The sequence below is a fragment of the Vipera ursinii genome (assembly GCF_947247035.1).
Source record: "Vipera ursinii genome assembly, chromosome: 3".
NCBI lineage: Eukaryota > Metazoa > Chordata > Lepidosauria > Squamata > Viperidae > Vipera > Vipera ursinii.
The window spans coordinates 196,888,127-196,915,253 of NC_139516.1; the positions used below are offsets into that span (position 1 = coordinate 196,888,127).

At 38.6% G+C, this 27,127-nt stretch overlaps 1 protein-coding gene across 1 annotated transcript in view; it reads right to left on the bottom strand.

Annotated features, from left to right (window-relative positions):
• The window catches only part of EIF3H (eukaryotic translation initiation factor 3 subunit H), an 80,757-nt gene extending 53,995 nt beyond the window's left edge, over positions 1–26,762 (bottom strand). The window contains exons 1-2 of the mRNA XM_083359829.1: positions 26,603–26,762; positions 18,248–18,404 (exon numbers count right to left, since the gene is read on the bottom strand). Coding sequence (XP_083215955.1) covers positions 18,248–18,404; positions 26,603–26,719 — 274 coding nt within the window. The 5' untranslated portion in view covers positions 26,720–26,762. The remainder of the gene's footprint in view (positions 1–18,247; positions 18,405–26,602) is intronic.
• Between the last annotated feature and the right edge of the window lie 365 nt (positions 26,763–27,127).

Here is a 27,127-nt window from a genome sequence, read left to right on the forward strand (position 1 = left end):
CTGGGATTTTGTGGTTTATTATTATTTTTTCCAATCATGCATGGCACTGCACCCACGGATGAACCATTTCCAAAGTCATCCAAATAACAAGGCTGCCATTTTCAAGGTTTTTTTGTGCTAACAGTTGTAAAAGAGCAGCTTTCAGTCTGGCTCAGAGTGTCAGGAGTGGCACCCAGCGTCCAAACAGATTCCTTACAACACATCTACTTGTTCTGAACTATTCTCTCATTTTGTTCCAACTTCTCTCACTACGTTGCTGTTAGAAACAAAGCTGCATAACAGATCTATATGTCCCAGAAAGCAACATTATTGTTCAAGGTTTTGCAAACTGACCACCCTTAGGCCAAGTTTCCAGGACAAGTTCCTCTTAGGAATTCTGTGTATCTTTGAAAGCTACATGAAAAACATTTCAGAAGTAAGGTATACCCTTCTCCTGTGCAAATCCAATTTCCTTTATAAACAGTGTACTGTACTTGCAATAGCATTATTAAAAACAAGAATATTACAGCATTAATAATTCATCCAAAACTCCCTTATAGCCAACATCCCAAGCATATTTATACAATTATGTTTCACATTTTAGCACATTCTGCTGCAAAATCACAGTTGGTAACAGCTGGCACTAGAGTCAGGAGGCCAAAACACACGTGGAGATTTTTAAAATCTCACTTGAATGGACATTCATGCTGATGACTATATAAAATGCATCCCACCAGTATCTCCAGGGTACTTTAAATGACAGCTGAAAATGATACCAACCATTTTTTAGAAAAAAGGAAGAAAAATCTTATAGAGTTGTGACATTTAATATTGAATTAAATTTTAAATATCACAACTTTAAGATAATCTATTTTAACATTAGCCTTTCCCAAATCTTACACTTCTATTATATATCCACAAGCTCTGTAGGCTTGCAGTAGATAAAATAGAAAGTTAAACAGGAGGCTTTTTCCAAAATATAATTTGAGCACAATTTGGCACAACCTGATTGGGTCATGCACCAAAGATTCTATACCAGGGGTAGGCAACCTCGGCTTTTTTATGACTCATGGACTTCAACTCCCAGAATTCCTGAGCCAGTATGGCTGGTTCAGGAATTCTGGGAGTTGAAGTCCATGAGTCATAAAAGAGCCGAGGTTGCCTACCTGTTCTATACTGATACTGAAGGATTTAATTGAAATACATGTAGTCCTCGACTTACAACAGTTCAACTGGTGACCATTCAAAGTTACAACGGCACTGAAAAAAGTGACTTATGACCACTTTTCACATTTATGACCATTGCAGCAGCCCCATGATCATGTGATCAAAATTCAGATGCTTGGCGACTGGTTCATACTTATGACGGTTGCCATGTCTCAAGGTCATGTGATCACCTTTTGCAACCTTCTGAGAAGCAAATGGGGAAGCAGGTTCACTTAACAACCAGGTTACTAATTTATCAACTGTAGTGATTCACTTAATAACTGCAGCAAGAAATGTCGTAAAATGGGACAAAACTCACTTAGCAAATGTCTTAACTGAAATTTTGGGCTCAATTGCGGTCATAGGTCGAGGACTACTTGTATTTTTTTAAAGAAGAAAATATTAAAGTATATTTTTATTTTTAAGGCCTTTCTTTGGCCTAACCTCTCTCTGCTACAACTTTCTGGGGTAAGACACAGTCATGTTAAAAGTAGCAATCCCACACAGAATCAGCACCGCCATGGATGAGGTGTAAAAATAGGGAAGTCTAAATAATAATAAGAGGGAACATACTTTTCATTCCTTTGGACACTATAGTCACCAATTTCAAGAAGGCAGACCTCAGCAAAGAAATTACAACGGCTGATTTCAACTCTCAATTACCTGAGCTAAAATTAATTAGAATTAATGCTATTTCTCACTCATTAAATGGGCAGCAATTAATGGACTCACTCCTTCATGAAAAAATCCTTAACATATACTAGAAGTGTTGGGTTAATAGTCGCTAAGTTCCCTTTCAACTTGACTATTGGAAGGTTTGAACATGAGTAGAGAAGAGAAAGTAAACATACTGACTCTTCCCCTTATTCTTTTAATCAGAATAGAGCTGGAAGGGACCTTGGGGGTTTTCTAGTCCAACCTCCTTAAGCAGGAGACCCTATACCAGGGATGTCAAACTGCCGGCCTGTGGGCCGGACGCATCATCAGGAAATCGTGCCCACCCCATTGCCGGCAATAGAGAAAAAGCTCCGATACATTGCGCGACGTCACAGGTTTAACATGTCTGCCCTATACCATTTCAGACAGGAGGCTGTCTAGTCTTTTTTAAAAAACCTCCAGTGAGGTTCTGAAGGCAAGCTGTTCCACTGGTTAATTGTTCCCACTGTTAGGAAGTTTCTTCTTAATTCCAGGTTGTCTAAACTCAGTATGTTGGGGTAGGAGGAATAAAGAAAAGTTCCATTCACAGTGATGGACCCTGATTACAACTCTCTACACGGCTTGTGACCCTGTTTCAAACTCTCTACAAGTTACACTCATATTCAAGCAAATTAAGTACACTTACCTTTAGAGTCCTTGGCTAAACCCCCTTGCCTCTGCCATGTTGTTTGTGTGTGTGTGCGTGTGTGTCTAAAAACACATACTCCTTTCTCAAGTCTACACTTCATGCATCTGATGAATCAGACTGTGATTCAGAAATGCTTGTGCAATAAATAAATCTGCTGGTCTTCCAGGTGCAATAAAACTCTCTCACTTCTGCAGCTACAGACTAACAAGGCCATACCCTTGGGTGCGCATGATTTACAGCACAACCTTAAGGATGTTTGCTTAGAGTTAAGCCCCGCTGTGCTATATGAGGTAACAATGCACAGAACTGAAGCCACACTGCTGAGCAAAACAGAATGTGTTGGAACTGTATTAACACAACCCCTCAACAACTTGAAGTACAAGTGAGGGAAAGCTATACTAAGGCAACTGAGAAAGATGCTCATGACAATGCAATTAAAATTGCCTCTGCATACACGGAGGCAAAAAAACAAAACAAAAACCAAACATGGTTACTGGCAAGTAGGAATTTAAGAACCAAGCTTTGAGGTTTCCCCGTCTCAGAAGTCACAGATAAATATTTTTTTTCTACTAACGTATTTTCATACTAGCCTGTTAATAAAATCAAACTCAGAGAGTAAAGCTAGTTAGAATAAACCTGGTAACATCAAAAAATGCATGCTTAAACCATTAGGGGATACTCAAAGCCTTATTGGCAAGCTGCCAAGTCAAGAATCGTCCTGCCAATTTTACACACTCTATATAGATTGTATTTGCCAGTATTTGATTTACCTCCAGCGTTCTATTAACCAGAATCAATACTGGCATTTACCTGCATTACCTTATTCTGTGTCTTATCCAAACACATTCAACTATTGCCTCATTTATGTATAATGCATTTCTACTTGTTGGCCTTGCTTTAAACATTATCGCTGACAACATAAATGAATAGCTAAATGGAGTTGTGCAAGGATTTGCCAGGATCCACCATCTTTTGCAACAATGTCAATGAAGCGTGGTCAGTGAAGAAAGAACAGCAGAGAAGGTGGCTTTTTTTAAGATAGACTGCAAATTCTTAACCTTAACTAGCTATTTGGAATAAGTTGCTAAACGACAGTTAACAGGAGCTTACAGATATTGTGCAATAGTTCATTTTATTTAAAGAAAAAAGAGAAAGAAAGCTATGAGGCACATACACAATTTCCTCCTGTCCCAAAGAGCTTCTTCCAAAAAATTAAAAGTTGTATTTAAAAAAAAAAACACCACACAAACACATAAGTCTTTGGAGATCATGTCAAAGCTATTTCCTTGATTGCTACGCTTGGCTAATTAAGGTTTTCTTCTTTTCAACTAAATTTCCCCTTCCCTAATTCCTAGAGATGTGCAGTTAGCTTTAACCGGTCTGTGCCTGGTCCAAAACATACATTACAAATATTTAGTTCTGGACACAGACCAAGATGGGGCCATTATTTTTCCGATATGGACTGAAACATGACTGTTCTTGGTCGAAGAGTTGAGATGTCCAAATTTGTGTTCAGGGGCAGTGAGAGTTAGCCGTCTTGCTTTTAGCAACTGGGTATTATCTTTGGAATTCTTTTGCCTGAATTGCTGTCAATCTGATAAGACTGATCAGACTAAGAAACTAATGCCAGATGGTCTAGAACTTCTTTTACTGTAATAGTCATAGTAACACAATCTTCCAAAGTCTGAATGTGCTTCCCTCTACTCATTTTATCTTTGTGTGAATTATGGAGGGGATGTTTACTCAGATTAGTTTCTTGGAGTGGGCTCAAGTCACACTTGCCCAATCATTACCTTGGCAGTACTGTTCCTTCCGTCCTTCAAAACCATCTCCTATCCAGTCTCGTAAGAGGGTCTAATCCTATCTTTATTGCACATAGCACTGTGAGTTTCATTCTGGATGTAACTGCCATTGGGGAAAGACTAAGTATTAAGATGAGCACTGATAGATTTAGTTAAATAGAAAGTCAAGCAGGCATTTGTTTATGTCTGTCAATCCCTAAGGCTCTGAATGTTATATATCTACCAATAATGTAGGATTAAAAACCATCATGGTATGTTGTTGTTAGTTGCGAAGTCGTGTCTGACCCATCACGACCCCATGGACAACGTTCCTCAAGGTCTTCCTGTCCTCTACCATCTTCTGGAGTCCATTTAAGCTCACGCCTACTGCTTCAGTGACTCCATCCAGCCACCTCATTCTCTGTCGTCCCCTTCTTCTATTGCCCTCAATCTTTCCCAGCATTAGGCTCTTCTCCAGTGAGTCCTTCCTTCTCATTAGGTGGCCAAAGTATTTGAGTTTCAACTTCAAGATCTGGCCTTCTAGAGAGAAGTCGGGATTGATCTCTTCTAGGACTGACCGCTTTGAACACCTTGCAGTCAAGGGACTCGCTGGAGTCTTCTCCAGCACCATAGTTCAAAGGCCTCAATTCTTTGACGCTCAGCCTTTCTTTTGGTCCAACGTTCACTGCCATACATTGCAACTGGGAAAACCATGGCCTTGACTATACAGACTTTTGTTGGCAGGGTGATGTCTCTGCTTTTTAGTATGCTACCTAGATTTGCCATAGCTTTCCTCCCCAGGAGCAAGCATCTTTTAGTTTCTTGGCTGCAGTCCCCATCTGCGGTGATCTTGGAGCCCAGGAAAATAAAATTTGTCACTACCTCCATTTCTTCCCCATCTAATTGCCAGGAATTGAGAGGGCCAGATGCCATGATCTTGGTTTTCTTAATGTTGAGTATCATGGTATACAATACAAGAAATATCCACTAGGTTCTCCGTACACGCACATACACACAATTATAGATGATGCCGAGGCTTCAGGCAGACAGTCCACTCCCCTCTGTTAACAATCCATGGACTGAAGACATGAAGAGGATGAGAAGGTACCCTCTCCTGAACCTGAATTCAGGCCCCATAGTGGTTAATGTTGTTCCAGATGTGCCAGTAAACTGCATCCAACCCCCAGAGTGGGTATGCTGTAGGCCCAAGAGGAACATGATATGGGAACTACTTTAAGCTTGCACCTGAAGAGTTATCAAGGCTATCTGCAACCACTGTAAGACATGGCTCAGTGACAGAAAGACATCAAACATATTTCAATCAAAAGTTACTTTGGACATTAACCATGTTCCTTCCAAGACAGACATTGCTGTGGACACGGAACAAGATATCTGCTCTCGAGCAAAATGCACAAGTGGTGGCTGAAGCAGTTATTAAACAACAGGGTGATCCAAAGGCATGAAATGCGATGCACCTATTATGCAGATCACAATTAGCTATCCAGCATTATACAGGGAGCTGTATTCTAGGGCATTTTCCATCTGGTGTCTGTGACTAACGGATCCCCTCATGTATCACTTTCTCTGGTGCCCTCCCTGTAATATGAACAAGGGAAAGAAATGCCCAATAAAAACAGCAGGTGCTGACTTTTACATAGACTTCCTCTCAATTAAGGGACTATATGAGGTTTTAATCTCTCCCTCACCACGTAGTGATAAAAGCTGAGGTAAAAATGAGGAGATACCTGCCATTGCAAGCCCAGGACGTTTCACAGTGGAGCCAGTTTGGTGTAGTGATTAAGGCACCAGGCTAGAAACTGGAAGACAATTGAGTTCAAATCCCACCTTAGCCATGAAAGCCAGCTGGGTGACCTTAGGCCAGTCACTCTCTCTTAGCCCAACCTTACCGCACAGGATTGCTGTTGTGGGAAAAATAGGTGGGGAGGGGCATTAGTTATGTTTACCTTCTTGAGTTATTTGCAAATATAATAAAGGCAGGAGATTGGATTAGATTAATTAAATTAACAGACAGACAATTATGTGGGCTGCCAAATCAAGACGCAAAGAGCAACATGTCAGACAAAGCAATAAATAGGGAAGGGGGTGACAAATCTGCAAGTTAGCCTTTGAATTCTGGGTAAAGGGAGAGATGGATCATGTCCCTCATCATCCGCAAGGCTACATTTAGCCATAGCAAACAGATTTAGAAAAGGTTTATTTTAAAACATGTTAACCTTTTTAACAGACTGACTGGGATTAATTTAATATTTTCTGCCAGGACATGTCATGCCTTGGGGGAGATAATCAATCAGAAGTGCAGTATCTCATGTGAGAGCTCAAAGCCAGCCTCTCTCTCTCTCATTACTGTTCCTTTCCATCAGAACGCCTATGACCTCTGGGAATATGCTTGCCCTAAGTTCAAGGAAGGCAGGGGTTAGGTACACCTGATGGGGACTGCAAAAATCTGGGCAGTCACCAAATGTCTGGAAACAATATTTTCTGTATCTCTTTGCTGCTATCTGTCCCCAAAAGCTCTTCTGGAGCCAACTGTTTCCCATGGCCAATATACTCAAACTTAGCTTTTTATTTCAGCCAAGTTGCAACCAGACAGAAGTAGACCTTCTAGAATAGAAAGTTTTATCTTCGGTTTGAATCAAATCACATTTTTGTTTTATGCACCTCAGTACAAAATCCTAAGAAAATTATATTCCATAGTGCCTAATTTCAAAAGTGCCATCTCTTACCACCTTTAAATAAAATAATCATGCCACAAACAATTATCTGTACCATTTCTCCATCTATTTTTTGTAAAAACTAAGTGCTTCTCATTTGTTGACTTTTTGATGTACACAACTTCATCTGTCACAAACTTTATAATATCATAGGTTGCTTGAGATCCAGCTGATCAATACTTAACTAATTTTGTTGCAGAGACCTAAATAGAAACCAAACCCTTGGACAATTCTTTATGGTCACCGTATATATTTTTTATTCCTAAATCCAAATGTGATTTTATTGTGACTATTCTTTGAGAGTCTCTTTATGAGGTCTTTGGAGATATTTAAATGCACTAAATAAATCAGTCTTTAAGCTAACTGTTCAACCTGAGGGTCTGATTATAACTCCCAGAATGAGCACACTACCAGCCTTTGGCCATGCTGACTGTATTTGTAGTTGTTAAGTAAACTAATTATGGAAAAATTGGCTTAAGTACTCACATTATTGCATATAATAAAGTTCTTGTTTATCAAAATCTATTATCCTGATAGTTTCAGAAGCGTACATGAAGATACAAATGCAATAAACTTGGAAGGTTTTACATACACAAAAAGGAGAATGTGTGTGTATGTTAACGGGAAGTTACAGAGCTAAGAATATTACTTTGAATCTAAGTAAAATGATTTTACTTTTAAAAAAACTGATGTCAAGCAACCAACAAGAAAATACTTTGATGGATATTCAAATTTTCCACCTAGCCACTGATGCGACTTCTCCCTTTCTAGTCTTATATTTATTACATTTCAAAATCTTGGATTTCCTCCAAGAAGGTAAATCAAGAAGGTGAATAAAGGATCTGAATCAATTCATTGCAACAGCTAAATCTGAGGTGAAAGTGAAACTACAGGAGTGAAAGAAAAGGTACAGAGGTTTTGGGAGGAAGAATACAAGGAAAGGGCTTCAGAAAAACAACAACAAAAGATTAGCTTTTTATCAGATAGCTTGGGAATTATCTGTAACAATAAAGAAAAAATCACTTACCAAGTGGGGCAGTACAGAACATTAAGTCTAATAAAACTGCTTGGCACTCCAAGAAAGCATTCCAAGCAAGTACAAAAGCAAAACCAAATCAAACCAAAAACAATCAGCTGTTTGAAATAAATGGAGAAAAGGTGGAACATTTTCAGCAATGAAAACAATTACTTAATTTAGACTTGGTCCAACTGATCTCAAAGTAAATTTATGTTAAACTGGTATAAAATTAGTTTCAACTTCTTTAAATTTATTTTACATTACAATTACTTTTGGTCAGTCGTTAAAAGGGGATTTGTTCCATATACAAACAATTGCCATTTAGAATTCATCATTATTTTTGTTATAGATCTGATTCTGTATTTTTTCTAGGAAGTTTACTGTTGAAGTAAGTAACCGTAAAACACATCCACAACGATAGCAACAAAAACCTTTTAGATTTTAACTTGTATGTGAATTATATTCTAATGATGTTACACTTTAATTGTTTTACATTAATTTAAAAAGAATTTCACTTAAAAACTGGGTATTTCATATAAACTAATTTTAAACACTTGGTATACATGTTACGTCTGAAAAAGCAAGAACTTTATGAAAGAAAACAATTAAACTTTATCTTATTATATTATACAAAAAATCAAGGCACTTAAACTGTGCTTTTAGCATGAAAGTAATATTTTAATGTTCCTAATGTTTAAATAAATATCAACTATATAAAAATTCACAACCTATCCACAGCTCAAATATGAACAGTTAAAAGTAAAGCTCTTAATTCTACTTTTCAAATATCAGATTCTAGCTTTATTCCTCATACTTCAATTGAAAAGTTTTCTCAGCTGTCCAGGCTAAAAGGATTTTAATATATATAATCTTTGGTTAAGGCCCTTTTCCACAACTTATCAGAATAACTTACAAATGGAACATTCAGCACATTTATTACCACAAATATTTAAACTCTTGTTCAATGCACTCTAACAAGTTAGCATTTTTTAAAAAAATCATCATATGTATATAGAATACCTACATCTGATTCATGCCTACATCATTCTTGAAAAAGAAAAGTTAAATATTCCACTCTTGTACTTTTGTTTCCTCCAGGGAGACATCTTTTTTCAATTTAGTATTTAAAAAAAATAAAATAAAATAAAAATTAATAGCACATTATTTTCCCCACACAAACAGCCTTTAAGAGTTGGTGATGGTTTGAATTAACATTTTACGCCACAGGAAATAAAAAGATTGTTAAATACCTGCTTGTCTCATAAAATGTGTGTGTTTTCTCTGTGTTGTGCTATCTCTGTAGAACATCAATCATAGAATATACCCGTCTTTTATGTAGTAATGAGTAACGAAGAGGAATTAACTTAGTTGGGACACATGGGCTACTATGTGATTTACAGACTATTATTAGATGAAAAACAAGCATATATTATCATGAAGATAAAGAAAAGAAAGAGATCAAAAATAAGAAAGTTGGAACAAATAACTATTTGCAGAGATAATTTTTAGCTGTTCTTCTCAAATCGTTCACAAATGTCACAATATTTTAGCAGCCTCTTTGAAAAGAGACAGCGTAACATTCTATGACTTTCCTCAGTTACCTAAAGAAAGAGAATGTCAAATTAATACCCACAATTCACAATAATTTTGGGTGTGTCCAGTAGCCTAACTTCATAATAGGCAAATTCTTTTTTTTTCGTTTTTCACGAAAAAGGTGTTCCTTAGCATATAACCATAGCAATCAAATCAACAGAAATCAGTTGTAATACTAATAACAGAAATAAGTACATTATGTAAATAAAAGCCTTTCTCTTACTTTAAACAAAGTATTACTGAGTGGATTTCTACAATGAAATGTGACCTGGAAATTAAATACTTGTAAAGAAATAAGATAGATTGAGAGGAAAAAGAAACAGAATAAAAGAAAAAATTGAATCATGAAAATTAAATTGATCACAGCAAGACACTCTGGACTAAAAAAAAAACCTCTGTGGGTGATATATAAAACCTAGAAAATATAGAAAAATTACATGTTTCTTCTCATACAATTTTTAAAGGCAATTTTCATAAATAGGCTAACAATGTAAAAAGATTAATTAGGATAATTTTATGCATTACAGCTGTTAAAGATGAGTCCTAAAAGGGTTTAATTATATACATAATGTACCCACATCCCATGATGTTTGCATTAAAGCATTAAAAGAATATACTGGAATTTTTCTGCCATGTCAAATTGCTTTTATACCCTCCTCAAGAGCAAACTATTATTAAGCTTAGAAACAATGGTGAAGGAAAAAAGACGACAAAATTTGAAGCTTGTCACCCTGACTGCAATATTTTCAATCCTTAGGATATGAACAAACGGTTTTTAAAAGTGTTCCTTTCAAATAGACATAATTCTTTACTTTCAGATTTTGGTTTATAAAGAGATTTTCACATTCTTATTGCTACAGTTTAAACACCCTTTACATATTCTGGCAATATCCAGAAACAAACTTCGGAAAACAGATGCAGTCTATGAACGAGAAAACTGAAAACTAAAGATGTTTCCAACACAGTTTTAAAAATAAAAAATTAGCTAGCATGTTGTAGAGAACACTGGGGATTAAGTGTTAAAAGAAAACTTTGAAGTTATTTCAGAGATACACTCTCACAATAAAATGTAATGTTGCTGTTGGTCTCCTTGTAACATGGATTTGTCTTTGTTTTTTTCCATAGTGAATAACTTGATAGAAATTACTATTCATCCCTAAATGTTATTATATAAGTAGCAAAGCTGATAGGAGATCATGGGCACTGCAGCCTACCTAAGAGATCAGGAAGGCCAAGGGAGAAGTCAAACATAATGAATTATTTGAAATATTTATAATGTATTATTTTTTAAAAGGAAATATATGGTCACTAATAAAATCCAAACAAGGTTTTCTAAATGATACCGAAGCTCTGCAACTTCTTCATTATAAAAACTGATGTGTAAAAAGATGTAAATTGGCAATCAAGAAATGGGAGTAACGGCAGAAAAGTCTGTGTGATGTCATGTTAGGGTTAACATTGCAAGATTAGAATTTGAAGATCCAAGTCAACTTGACATACTAAATAAAAAAGTCCATTTGAACCACCTACACATGCATGGAAACCGTCTTTTCCAAAGAGAACTGGGAATCAAAGTCAATTGACTGAAATGTCAACTTTGAACCAATTCTCTCTTGAATCATCAAAACGTTTTTCCAGACAAATTTGCAATGTAGTCTACATCTGCACAGGCCTAAACTATACATCCTTTGTCTAAATATTAATGGAGAAAAACGATTGTTTTGAAGCACAGTGGAAGAGAAGATCTCCTTGAATTTGAGACTGAAATCAGCAGAAACACATCCCAGTCAATAAGGCTCATTTCATTTAAAACTTGAAGAATCTACTTGAAGGGACTGACAATAAAGTGTTGATCTGAAGTTAGTACAATAGGCTTATTATACAATTTACTGAAGGTGATAACATAAAACATGTCTGAACTTTTAACAAATGAAAATAGCTTCCTCTCCCTTCTGAATTGCCTTATTTCTTGAATAACAGCACAGTTGAAGAGCAGTTACTTTTAAGCTGGCTAACAATGCCCCCTAATGGATATTTAAATAACTATCTCACTGAATAATAATACTGTAACCAGTCCCAGTGTTTATTATACTTCTGCTACAGTCTCACTTAATTACCTGAAACAGATTTACTTTGTACGTCATCAAGTAAACGGTGTGCAGCAGATGAGCCAATTCATAGAATAAAATCTAATGGAAGTACATGAGAAAGTAATTCCACTTGAAACCTTTTCCAGCCTAAAGGAACAACTAGAAAATTGAATGAGAATTTATTCCATATTCATTGTCTATTCTTTTTGAAGTAATTCAGAGTAGGTAAACATATGCATTTTTTAAAAGTTCACAGTGACAAAATAAAGAGTGCAACTGAAGAACCAAGCAGGGGTATCTTGCATTCCTTCTTATGTTCAGGTTTATCATTACTGGATCAGAGAAAAAGAACATTAGATGCTGCCTAAAATCAGGTAACTGCCAACCTAGCAGTTTAAAAGCACGTAAAAATGCAAGTAGAAAAATAGGGACCACTACGGTGGGAAGGTAACAGGGTTCCATGCGTCTTTGGCGTCTAGTCATGCCGGCCACATGACCACAGAGACGTCCTCGGACAAGCGCTGGCTCTTCGGCTTTGAAACGGAGATGAGCACCGGCCCCTAGAGTTGGAAACGACTAGCACGCATGTGCGGGGGAACCTTTACCTTTACTAAAATCAGGTAACCAGTCACTATTGCCTATTGATGAGCAAGCAGTCTTTGTTTTTGATGAGTCATTACAAGCCATTTCAAGTCCATAACTGGCTCCGGTGTGCTGAAATGGTCTCAAATCTGCAACATCATTGTTCATCTTGCCTCTTATCATTGTTGTTCGGCTTTCCAATTGTTTGTGATATCTTCTACTTGAGCTTTTTTTAAATAAATGATATCTTTATCATGTTAGGCATTTGCCCCATCAGTGAATTATGATCACTTCTCCAACAAGTCCTTCTCTTTTCAATTCATGCGGAGCAAGCAGATGACAGAATATCACTGTCTGTCTAAGCAATACAACAACAGATGTGAAAATGAATATGACCCATCAATCAGTCCCAAGAAGAGGCACAAAGAATCAGCAATAAGGCATCAAAATTACTGTGGCATAGCATGTACGCTTGTTCAGAAGAGCCTGTCTGCACAATCTATTAAGCACCCACCTTTTGTTTGAGAGCTAGGGGAGAAGTTTAAAAAAGGCTGGAAGATCTCATACCGTGCTGAAATTCTTTTCTAGAACAATGTGAGAGAATGGACAGGCACACATCAAAATGCCTCTGCAAATTTACAAAGAGGAACAAAGATTACGGCAAATAACATGCTCAAAAATAGACTGCCTTTGATCAAGGGAGCTACGATCTATTATCATGGCTGAGTAGCTGCTGAGAGACCTCTCCTCCGTGAATAAAGTATCTCTTGTACAGAACATGGATATGCACAGCATTTACAAGATACTAGTTACTCAATGCCAGCAGTTGATAAATGCATCACTGAGCTTTGAAATCAACATTTCACCACTTATCTGACACAGCAACTCCATGTACATCTTCTTAAAAGTAAGTCCTATCTACAGGGTTGCCGATTCTCAAGTGAATCATGTAAGATGATGCCTGAAGTTACAAAGGAAGTGACATTTTGGGTCTGGCGAGACTGAAATGATGATGCTTTGTTCTATGTTCCATCAATCTATCTCTTTTTGTTAGAAGTACAATTCCAAGAACTGTAGTTTGGCTGGGAACTCAAGATTGCATTGCAATCTAGTGGGAAATTCATCAACACTGAATCAGTAACAGTGCAACACAAAGCATTTACTGACGTCATTTTGCAAATGGAAATTTATATCCAGTGATATTTTCTGCTGCCTAGTGTTCCCTTTTCAGGATAGTGGTATGGCAGAGACTTGATTTTATCAGCTTATTTTTCACACTGTCATATAGCTTGTTTGGGGATTTTTATTAATTGTGACTTTGACAGTGAGTTCAGCTCCCTACCTAAAAGAATTCAGAACAAGCATATTGTATCCTCATGAATGTTCAACTTTTAATACTTTAGTATAACCGAGAAGCATAGTCATAATAGCTTCTGTTCATGTATACATCATATAGGTCTCTTGGTATTATGTAATCTATTATTGCTTAAAAAAATGGGTAGGGGTAAGACTCATACCAGTGAATAAAAGAATAATAGAGTTGGAAGGGACCTTAGAGGTCTTCTAGTCCAACCCCCTGCTCAAGCAGGAAACTCATACCATTCCAGAGAAGTGGCTATCCAGTGATCAAAATATACTTCACTGATCATTGTTGGATTTATGTAATTTATTCAAAGGTCTTGTTTTAAGGATAATGCACAAAGGATAATGAATGGTCAATAAATTCAAATGCAATCCTAACAATTAAATCACTATGTCAGCCAAAACATTCACAAATCATCCTCAGTAAAAAGCCAAGCCCAAACCTGAAGTGCCCCCATTCTAAAATAGACAATGGATCACATAAACATACGAGGCATCTTTCAAGATCTTTCTGCTTTTTCATCACTGCCTCAGTGATTTTTAGAAATACTGTGTCATTAAGCTCACTTTAATTCAAGCCACTTCTCTGGAACTTCCCTCAGTTCCCTCTCATTTCCAATAGTCCAGCTATGAAATGTATAAAAAGAGTAACATAAATCTAATAATTAAAAAAAAGACATTTCATTCTACAATTATCATCCATTTGTTTGGAGCTTATCACTGTCTCTGAGTTCCAAAATATTTAAAAATAGGGTTGTTGTTGTTTTTAAAAAAAAAATCACAGAATTCCAAGGATTGCCTGGGATTGGCTTGTCTCTTTAAAAAGGTAAAGGTAAAGGTTCCCCCGCACATGCGTGCTAGTCTTTTCCAACTCTAGGGACCGGTGCTCATCTCCCTTTCAAAGCCGAAGAGCCAGCGCTTGTCCGAGGACGTCTCCGTAGTCATGTGGCCGGCATGACTAGACGCCAAAGGCGCATGGAACGCTGTTACCTTCCCACCGGAGTGGTCCCTATTTTTCTACTTGCATTTTTTACGTGCTTTCGAACTGCTAGGTTGGCAGAAGCTGGGACAAGTAACAGGCGCTCACTCTGCTACGCGGCACTCGGGATTCGACCCGCCAAACTGCCGACCTTCTGATCAACAAGCTCAGCGTCCTAACCCACTGAGCCACCGCGTCCCTTTGTCTCTTTAGCCTGCACTTTTAATTCTATCCAACATGTTCTCTCTGCCACTCTGGTTGTAGCCTTCACTTCCATAATTGGTTTCCTTCGCTCCCTTTTGCTGGATGACACATTGCTTTGGGGGACTAAAGCTCTGATGGTGAACCCAGGACACACGTGTTACAAGTGGGGCTTCTGAGGGCTCTGAAAATTGTGCGAGGATTTCTGTGTGATTTCCAGAGGCCCTGCAAGAACACAGCCAGAAAAGGCCTCTGGAGCCTTTGAAAACTGCACAGGGATGCAGGGTTTTCTTGCATGACTTTCAGAGGATCCAGAAAGAGGAGTCCACAGAGGAGGTCTCTTTTTGTACATGTATGTATGTTGACATGACAGCAGTCAAATTTTCTGAACTTTTGATAGAACCTGAGTCCAAATGTTTCGCCATCGCTGAATTAAGAAGGCTTAGTCCCTTCATGCCACAAGAGAATATAACTTGGCAGGGAAGCATTCACTACACTTTCTAGTCAGACGTCCCTCAAGTTGTAGTCAAATCATCCTATGAGCCCTTGTTCTCAGCTGTGTTTTTCCCAATCCATGGCAAAATCTCCGGTAAAGACCTCTACAGATGCAGACTGCTTGGAAATATGCATACTCATAAAAGCCCACATATGTAAGCAAGGGCATGTGGTGAAACCAGAAGGAAAATGAAATAAGTATTGCATGGTCACAAAGATAGGTAAATAAATATATGATCTCATCCTAGATCAGGGGTAGGCAACCTTGGCTCTTTTATGACTCGTGGACTTCAACTCCCAAAATTCCTGAGCCAATTCTGAGAGTTGAAGTCCAGGAGTCATAAAAGAGCCAAGGTTGCCTACTCCATCCTAGATCATCCATGGATTGCATTCAGACAAAGCAATTTCTTTTTTAAAGAAAAAAGAAAAGAAAAATATTGGGTTCAGAGAGTAACAAAAAATATGGTTATGATGTCTTTAAAAGGACTAGAGCAGGGGCATCAAACTCAATTTCATTGAGGGCCACATCAGCATTGCAGTTGTCCTCAGGGGGCCGGGTGGGTATGGCCTAGGTGGGCGTGGCCTACTGGGTGGGCATGGCTAGAGTGCGTATGGCCTACTGGGTGAGCATGGCCAGCTCTACATCGTTTGCATCAAGGGTGCCTATGGGGGTCTGGCCAGGAATGGGACAGATCTGAGGGTCTCTGGCAAGAGGGTCTCTGTGCCAGGGCCAAGGCAGTGGGGGCCGTTCCCTCACTGTTTCCAGGATGGCTTCACGGGCCGCATGAAACCACTTCACGGGCCGGATCTGGCCCCCGGGCCTTGTGTTTGACATGTCTGAAGTAGAGTTTTCAAGTGTTTTTGATCAAAGTTGAAGGATTCCTTTTACTCATATAGATGGGCTATCACAATTTTAACATACATTGTTGCTAGGAATCTTATTTATGCTGCAAAATTGCAGGGTAGATACTGCCATTACGTGGACGCCATTCTGGATTACAGCTGAGCAAGGAAACTATGTTTAAGCGGCATACAAATGTTACTTACAGGGGATTATTATTTAAATATTTACATTCTGAAAATAATAGTGTCAACTACAACTTTTTTTCCCCACTGATTTCTAAATGCCCACAAAGCAGTCTCAGGACTTTTTTTTTTTTTTGAAGGAGAGAAAAGCTGGAAATGTAATTTCTTCTAGGACTCTTCTAAAGTATTGAAATCAGAAGTATTCCCTTAATAATCAAGTCAAGATGGCTTTGCTGACCTGGATTGCATTGCCAGAATATGATTAGATGTCTCGTGTCAATGAACAATTCATTTCTCAAAGATGTTAGTTTTGACACTACAGTGCCTAAAATAAATTATCAAACGGCAGAGGTTTCTCCTTGTACAGATTAATCTCCATTTAGATTCAAACTTCACAATTCTTTCTTTAAGGGGCAGCCTGAGTAGCCCACACATGGAATTTCAATTATCAAATTAGCACCATAAAGAATTTGTACCCACAAGTGATCAGGTCCACTACTGCTCATGTTTTGAAGAGCTGTGGGAGAGAGAGGGAGAGATTTGCAAATCTCAGCAGAACTTGGCAATAAACCTGAGAGGTTTATTAAGCTTCCTTGCCAGAGATCTCTTCTAGCAATTATTGTATTTTCAATCTTCTTCAGTAGAGCTCACCTTAGGCTGAATCCTAGCATCTTCCTTCTTTATATTGCCAAAGCAGAGTTAACATAACCTCAAATCCCTCGCTTGGTCTTTATCCCCTTTTCTTTGTCCTCCACTCAGCCAGGTTTTTAAGAGATGGGGGGAAAAAATGTTCCTGCCAGAGATCCGAGTGGATCACTTCCAGAAAGCTGGTGAAATTAAATTGAAAACTGCTAGCAACCCTAAGGGTTAATAACGCCAGCAGCAAATATGCCAGTGTCATGACTCACCTTCTATATGTGATATTTGTAACTTTGATGTAACTAAGTAATGCAATGTGATATTTGCAACTAAGACCTTTACTCGTTTTCTGTAATATCCTAAAGGAAAATAGGTGCTAAGCAAACAGTTGGGTTTCTCACCAAAAGCAATGTAGTAAGATCACTGCTGAGAGAAGCTGAAAGGGGAGATCTCAAAGGGGGGGGGAACTGTTTAGAAAGAACCAAAACAACAGCACTATGACCCAAGCAAATTACCAGACTCTTCTGTGTGTTTTATTCTCAGACCTGGACTGAGCTAACAAGAAAGTCAGTCTCAGTAGAGAATGAATTAGGTAAAAATTGACTGCAAGAATTCAGTCTGAACACTACATTCCTGGAATATGGAATCACAATAATTATCTGTATATAACCGGAATTATCAGATCAAAATTCTTTATTACAATCGATGACCAGATATAGGTACAATTCAGCAACAATATTACAGGGAGAAAGAGATATAGGTAAATGTGCCATTGGCCACGAGACCTGGGACTGACAAGGTAAGAAGTTTTTTACTATTTTTGTACATAAAAAAGGTAAAGGTAAAGGTTCCCCCGCACATGCATGCTAGTCGTTTCCAACTCTAGGGGCCGGTGCTCATCTCCGTTTCAAAGCCGAAGAGCCAGCGCTTGTCCGAGGACGTCTCCGTGGTCATGTGGCCGGCATGACTAGACGCCAAAGGCGCACGGAACGCTATACCTTCCCACCGTAGTGGTCACTATTTTTCTACTTGCGTTTTTATGTGCTTTCGAACTGCTAGGTTGGCAGAAGCTGGGACGAGTAACAGGCGCTCACTCTGCTACGCGGCACTCGGGATTCGACCCGCCAAACTGCCGACCTTCTGATTGACAAGCTCAGCGTCCTAACCCACTGAGCCACCGCGTCCCTATTTTTGTACATAGGTTATCTTAAATGATTACCTTCATCAAAGTCAGCATCGTCTTCTGTATGCTGAGGGAATGGGAAGCAGTTGGTGATTTCAAGTCTGTCATCCACCACCAAGCCTAGCAGCACACCCTGAACTACTTCATTGCCTTGGCCTTCTTCGTGATAATGCTTGATGATCTTCAGTACCACCTGAAATAGAAACGTTAAATTAGGACAATTTCATTTAAGAAGGGAAACTTTGTTCATCTAACAATCTATTTTACAACAACTATTTTAAAAAACCCTTGCTTAGGTATGAATTGAATGTTATATTCTTCCAAGACTGGTTATGTATCATAACATACTTAGATAACTAATAAAACAAGGTAGTGCTTAAGGAGCATAGAAACATTGCTATGGCATCAGATGAATTTATCTCTGCATATATGTATTGTAAAAAAAATGGTAGGGAATTTCTGGAACTGAGGACAGCTCAATAAAAAAAAACCAGAAATGACAACAATGGCAGAATGAAGAGCCAGCAAGTAGATCAGTTCTTCAATAATTCCTCTCTGGACAAAGAGAGAACTTGAGATCACCCATAACTATTCTACGCAACTGCTTCTCATGAAGACATCACAAGATAGTGGTCTCTGGTTGATTTAGAGCTCCAGAAGAAAAAGAGAATAACTACTTTGCTCAAATCATTGATGGCACCATTGAAAGGACATTAACTTTGCCTATATTATTTTCTAAACATTTTTGATAATTGCTTGTTATCTGCACCTTTGGCTAAACAGGTTTACAGCATCAGGTTTGTTTCAATCCTTACTGAAGTTTTAACTACAAATATGTTTGTATGTATGTATGTGTGTGTGTGTGTGTATAGACATGTGGAGAGATATAGATAGATAGATAGATAGATAGATAGATAGATAGATAGATAGATAGATAAATAGATAGACAGACAGATAGATCCATCCATCCATCCATCGATGATTAATAGAAGGGTCATTAAAACTCTGATTTTAGAAAGCTACAAATGAACTAAGGGTACAGATAACTTTGAAATATGATTTTGGAATTAATTATAATCTTTCTCATGGGAAAATGTTTTTGTTTTGAATTATTTTTTTAAAAAACAAGATTTTAAAAATTGGACACTAGAGGGAACTAAAGCTTACAATTAAAAAAGAACCCTTAAACTTGACTTAGAATTACAGTACAAAGCAAAATATTTTAACACTGGGGACATTAAAGGATATTTTTCAATAATGAACCCTGAAGTTAATTTTAATAGTGTTTGCCTGTATAGATGGATTGTATTTAAAAGATGTAATAGAAGAAGAACTTGTTTCACTGACAAGTTCAAAATTAGCATGGAAAAATATATTACACTGGACAAACAAATGAAACTGGTTATCTTAATAACTAAAACAGATATACAGACAGCAAGCCAAAAGAGCTGGATAATTTCCTATATTGGATTTACCAAAGATGCTTGTTTGAAAAAATGTCATGAGAAGGGATTAAAAAAATAAAAACAAGTTTTACAATAATATTTGAAGGGACTAGAGATTATGATTGTTAGAAGTAAAAGGAAAGAATATAAAATTAGCTTACTTGATCAAGGTCAAAATAAATATATTTTTGATAACTTTCAAAATTTCAGTGCTTTGTTTGTAAATAAGAGATGGGATATGGGAAGAAGACATTTGCTATATTTTCAGAGAAGATGATAAGGTATTAAAATTGTTTATATTTGTGATGAAGGGAAGTAATTTATTCATATATTTCTTTTCTTTTTCTTTACAATCTTATTTTTTCTTTCTTTTCCGTTGCCTTTTCTATTTCTTTAGTGCATCTTCTCTTTTTCTTTTTTTAGAATAAAAATAAGTTTTTACCCTTGTAATTATAATATTTAATGACACTGTTATTAAAAACATTTGCAGGGTAATTCCAGAAATTTAAGGAGGACTAAAATATTTGAATATAAATATTATTCAGTTCAGGTTTCTCAGGAAGTAGGACAAAGTACCAGAAAAATATAATATTTATTTATTATTAAGAAAATGTATATAGCCACCCCATTCTCAGTGACTCCGGGAGGCTTACAAAGATAAAAATCCAATAAAAAAGCAATATAATACCTATAGCATCATATTTCAGAAGCATTGTAACTGATAGGGTTTTTCTCTAGCAACAATTCTCCACAAAAGTATTTGAAATCCAATGTCTGCTTCTGTACTTGTGAACTGTAAATAAAGAGTTTATTGCCAATTTCCTCAACTGTTTTAAATGATTTCACCTTGGTTTATTCCACTTTGCTAAATCCCAGCCAAGTAACACAAGTCTTTATGTGCTGCAAAAAAAACATCTCTCCATTGTTAGGAGACATTGTTTTTGTGCATTCATGGTATGCCATATGCAAGAGAGGAATTCTGTAGTCACCAGGCTCAAGATCAAAACAAACACATCTAAAAATGTGGGAACTGAAAATAAATCTTCTGTTGCTAAATATTCATACTCCAGGTCTAGGTAATGCCCAGGGCATTCTGGTTTTCCATTTTTCATCCATTCAAAACAATCAAAAACCATTCTGTATTCAAAGAGCATCCATTCTCACCTGATAACTTTTAACAGATTTCCCCGATTTTTCTTTCTGCAGTTCTTTTTAAGTATTGATTTCCATTTCTGCAAATCTTGCCACATCCCTCCCCTTCGTCTGCTGAAGTGGGTATTTGGCTACATGAGATGTGAGAAGCAACACTTTGAATGTGTCACTTTGTACATTTAGAGGAGTCAACCTGGTACAGTCCAATCAACACAGTCCAGTATGGCTAGCAGATAGATAGCGGATGAACACTTCCAAAATTGATATTAAGAGCAACTCTAGGACCAGTTCACCTACAAGCATCTATGGGGAGATACCGGTATTTCTTTTTATACACACTCAACGTTATTTGGGAGTGTGATCTATATAGGTTAAAAAAAACCAAGCATATTATCTAAATGGAATTTAGGCCCAGAAAGACCCCAAATCAATAAGGGTGGGAAAAGCATTCCAAAATAATCCAATCACAAAGTTTTTGCTCCAGCATTTCAGAGACAAAGTTTCCGCTTGACTATTCATAAAGTAGAAGTTGCTTCATTAAGCAATTTCTCCTCGATTTTAATAGGCAACATTGACATTTTCTAACTTTAAGATAAGAAAATGAGAAATGTCATATGCTGCAAGAGTAATTCTCACAGAAACTGTGAAGACCCCCTACAGAAATGTCTCTGGAACTTGTGCCCTGGGAAATTAGTTCTTTGAGCTGCTAAGAAAATGAGTATCACTATCATTATCACACAGTCATGAAAATGAACAAGCTAGTAGCCACCAGAGATTTCTGCAATCAAAGAATCACTGAACTGGAAAGAGCTATCAGGTCTTCAAGCCCAGTGCTCTCTACCCCCACCCCACCCAAAGCAAGCTATTCAGATCAACAACACACATCAAAGATGAGCTTCAGGCTCTGTCTGAATGCACCCAGTGATATAGACTCTAGTACCTTTCTACGTAACTGGTTCCACCACTTATAATGCTCATTTGCAGTCTCAATCATTCCCAGCAACATGTTAAATGAAAGGCTCGCCCGCTGTTCCCAATTGGCTAAGGCAGGGGTGTCAAACTCAATTTCATTGAGGGCCGCATCAGCATTGTGGTTGCCCTCAGGGACCCAGGTGGGTATGGCCAGGGTGGGCGTGGCTAGAGTGCGTATGGCCTACTGGGTGGGCGTGGCCAGCTCTACATCGTTCGCATCAAGGGTGCCTATGGGAGCCTGGGCAGGAGTGGGACAGATCTGAGGGTTTCTGGCAGAAGGAGGGTCTCTGGGCCAGGGCCAAGGCAGTGGGGGCCATTCCCTCACTGTTTCCAGGATGGCTTCGCGGGCCACATGAAACCACTTCGCGAGCCGGATCTGGCCCCCGGCCCTTGTGTTTGACATGTCTGGGCTAAGACTTGGTACTGGTACTGGCTCTAAATCTGTAAATTCCGCACGACGAAAGAATTTTTCTTTTATTAACTCAAACAAATAAATATCAACATAAAAGCAGAAAGAATACACATCTTAAAGATTTAGTTCACGTGCAACACAAAAGCAGTGTTCCAGTGATACATGAATATGCTGCAGTAATTTATCAAAAATATTTATAGGCTGGCTTTTTAGAGTCAAACTATTGGCAGCTTCTAATATATGCAATGCAATGTTTTAAAGTTATGCATCACAAAAGTACAGTTAAATAACCAAGTATGATGAGAATACAACCAAAGAAAATCAATCATCATAATCTATAACCATACCTCATACAATAATCCAAGAAGATTCTCATCCAATATAAGGCAAATGTAGACAAATGGGTCTTTATAGACTGCTTAACTGACTTCAATATTACAGTAATGCACATGCCAACTATGGCTGTTTGAACACTAATGACCACAGGATCTCCATAGCACAATCCAACCATCCCTGGTGTGATTTAAAATCTGTTCTCAATATTTCTGTTTTGTTTTTTTTAGCACAATGATAGCTTGATGACTCTAGAAAGTGTTGGAGTCACTAGGGAAGAAGCAATGTAGAAAACATCCAGAGATCTTACCCTGAAAGATTCTGTCATGCCCTGGCCACTAAAAATTGTTCATTGACAAGGGAGCATTACTTCATCAATCTAATCAGTACAGGAAGTCCTTGACTCATGACTTGTTGTTTAGCAACCATTCAAAGTTATGATGGGCCCTGAAAAAGTAACTTATGACACATATTCAACATTCTGATAACTGAGCCCCATTCTGTAGTCACATGACCGCATTTTGGGCACCCTCACACGTTTACAACTATTTGCAGTATCCTGCAGTCATGTGAGTGCAATTCACAACATTGTTGCTGGAAGCAGGCATTTATTTCCAGTTTCCAGAAAAAAATACCCCACAGCAAACAATGGGTTGGTTCAACAATTGTTGAGTTTGCTTAAGGACCACCAGAAAAAAGCCCATAAAATTGGACATGGTCATGTGATGACCTATTTAATGACTATCACAATTTAACGATCAAAATTGCAGGCTAAATTATAGTTGGAAGTCAAGGACTACCTGTATGGTTTAGATTCTTCTTCCATGTTTACATACAAAATGGTGGGCAACTCTGCAGATAGACATGGTTCCCGAATCTCTTCTTTCTTATCCATTTGTATGATGCTGCTAAATTGCAGGAGCACCACTACTGAAAATCAATGCAATGGTTTCCTGCCATTTTAAGAAAGGCAAACATGAAAGTGCAGTGTAAGTCTTGGAAAAAGTTTAATGTAGGAAAACCCATCTCCTCAACACAGAAACAATGGAAAATTCTGGCCATCCATGACCTCACTTATTTTGCATCATTATCATTTCACCAACAGAAGCCTTTGCTTCCTTTCAAATGTTTACTTTAGTCTACTCCAATCTTAAAATCCCTCTTACCACCATAACAATTGTCTTATTAACAATAGTACACAAATGAACAGCTTAGTGAAAACAGCAACCTGACAGAAGCATACAATCTTATAAAACCTATGGTTTAACTAAAGTCTCCTACCATAGTTACCCAGAACTTGTATCATCCTAGCAGAATGGTCTACCTTTGTTGTATAATGTATTTAAAACATTATTATTCATACCATCTTTCACCTATAGAATCTCCAAGTGGCTCTCAGAAATATTTGACACCAATTAATATATTTAACTGCATAATCCTATATGCAGAACTGTGTTTAAAGTCTAGTTAGACTGCAGATGGAAAGGCCTAGGTACAAATCCAATATCAGCCATGGAAACTCACTGGGTTATATTTGGCCAACCACAATTGTGATCTAGTGTGTATATGACTCAATTAATTGAACAAGCAAATAACTCAACCTACCACATAGGATTGTTACTTTGACAATAATACTTAAGTGCTATTGCATAGTGCATACACTATTTCCTAGTGGAAGTGCAGGATATAAATCAAAATTAATTGTTACAATCGGTCTAAAAGATGTATTTTCCCCACAATTAATTCTTAGTTACAGGTAAGAGAGCTAAGAGCAACTACTTAGGGGAAAAATAAATGCTCTGCCTTGAGGATGTCTGGAAATTCAACAGAATTACAGCTCTGTTTTTAAGAAAGAAAACTAAACATTTTAAAGATACCAAGTTATGTACAAAATCCTGAGATATGTATTAAAGCAAAATGCTAAATATAATTTTTTTTAGTTCAACAGAGTTCCAATGCTTGTCAGATAGTGCAGTTTTTCAGATTCAAAAGCAAAAAGATGCTTTGGAGTGTCTTTCGCAACTCCTTAAAACTTGCTGTATCTTTTTTCCCAGGTGTCTTTTCCAACCAACAGGCAAGCCCTGATAAAGACATGTTGGTTAATACTTCTTTATTTTATAGAACCAAGTTTCACATTAATGAGCTACACTGATGGGTTTTGGTCACCACAATACAAAAAGGTTGCTGAGGTCCTAAAACGAGCGTACAGAAGACCTACAAAGGTAATAAAGGGCCTGGAAGCTAAATTATATGAAGAACAGTCAAGTATTGGGTATGTTTAGCTTAATGAGGAGAAGACTTTCCAAGGACTGCCACAGGGAAAAGGGCAACCATTTATTCCCCACAGCACCTGAGGTTAGAACAAGAAGAAAAGAGTGAAAACTTGTCAGGGAGATACAAACTCGAAATGAGGAGGAACTTCCTGACAGTGAAAACCATTAAGCAATGGAACAGCTTTTTAAGTTTGCCTCCAGGTGTTAATGGATGCACCATCACTGGAGTTTTCAAGAAAATATTGGATAACCATTTGAACCATAGTGGCACAATGGTTAGAATGCAATATTGCAGGCTAATTCTGCTGACTGTGACTGCCAGTTCGAGTTTCACCAGCTCAAGATCAGTAAAATGAGGATCCAGATTGTTGGGCACCATATGCTGACTCTGTAAACCACTTAGAGAGCTAGACTATGAAATCTAAGTGCTATTGCTATTTGTAAAGATGTATGAGGCCTCCTGTCTTGGACATGGGGTTAGACTAGAAGACTTCCAAAGCCTCTTCCAACCTTAAAAAGGTAAAGGTAAAGGTTCCCCCGCACATGCGTGCTAGTCGTTTCCAACTCTAGGGGCCGGTGCTCATCTCTGTTTCAAAGCCGAAGAGCCAGTGCTTGTCCGAGGACGCCTCCATGGTCATGTGGCCGGCATGACTAGACGCCAAAGGCACATGGAACGCTGTTACCTTCCCACCGTAGTGGTCCCTATTTTTCTACTTGCATTTTTACGTGCTTTCGAACTGCTAGGTGGGCAAAAGCTGGGACGAGTAACAGGCGCTCACTCTGCTACGCAGTACTCGGGATTTGACCCGCCAAACTGCCGACCTTGATTGACAAGCTCAGCGTCCTAACCCACTGAGCCACCGCGTCCCCTCTTCCAACCTTATGAGTCTATAATTCTATAAACCTGAGAAGATATGTTTTATCAGTTTGCTAAGTAAACTGTAACTGAGTTCACACAACACTCTAAGCCAGTGTTTCTCAACACTTGCCACTGGCTGGGAAATTCTGGGAACTGGAAGTCCACCCACTTTAAAGTCGCCAAGGGCTGAGAAACACTGCTTTATGTTGTTGACCAAGTTTAATACTTTTACCGGTCTACTATAGAGAGCGTCGTCTCACACTATTTTATGGTTTGGTATGCTGGCCTGACAGCCGCAGATAGGGAAATATTACAAAGGGTGGTGAGCACAGCACAAAACATTGTGGGCTGTCCCCTGACACCACTGGATGACATTGCCAGGGCTCTCTGCCTTGGAAGAGTGAGGTACCTCTTTACTCTCCTACCATCGGGTAGGAGATACAGGAGTATAGCCAGCCGTACCAACAGGCTGAAGAACAGCTTTTATCCATGGGCTGTTAGGCTCTTGAACGGGAAATAATTTTATAATTTTATGTGTGACTGACTTGTGAGGCCGGTGTGTTGGGCCATTAGCTCACATGGTGTAACAAGATGGTGGGTTTGTTGTCACTGTGAGTTGTGGTGATGGTGGGGGGCACGAAGGGAGGCCCCTTCTCAAGGTATACATGGTTGTACTTTGACAATAAAGGTTCTTTCATTCATTCATTCCATAACCTGCAGATCTTCACACAGCACGCTACAACGTAAAACAAGCCCACCGCATTTAGGCTTGGTGGGGCGAGTGAATCCTGCAGTTTAGCCAAGGGCCCGACTGTAACATCATCTTTCTCAAGGCACCTCGTGTCAAGAAGGGCTGCTGCCTTTTCACCCGAGATATTGGGGCTTTCAAAGCAGGATGCCCATCCCAGCCCAGCCCATCCCTGCCAGGTTTCCCATTTCGCTTACCAGCCCGTCGATCTGCACTTGCTTCACTGCTGAGTCCCCAGGGCCCGATTTGCTTTTGGCTTTCCCGCTACCGACTGCGGAACCTCCGGCTCCGCTTCCTTCCTTACGAGACGCCATGGCGAAAAAGAGGCAGCGAGCACACTGTCCGGGAAGGAAAAAGGGGGGGGGGAGCGTGCGCCGGACAAGATCTTCCGGGTAACGGACTGGAAACACTATCCCGGAAAACTAGGTTCCGCTAAGAAGAAGGGTAGGCAACCTTGGCTCTTTTATGACTCGTGGACTTCAACTCCCAGAATTCCTGAGCCAGCACAGCTGGCTCAGGAATTCTGGGAGTTGAAGTCCACGAGTCATAAAAGAGCCAAGGTTGCCTACCCCTGCGCTAGAAGAAGCCCAAGCGTCAGTAAGCCGGCACTCGAAACTAGAGGATAGGAGGGATCAATGGAGATTCTCAGTCACGCAGGCCATGGTTGTCCCAATGGTGCTTTTTTTTTTTTCAGGAGCGAAATGTCTTTAAAGAAAAACAAG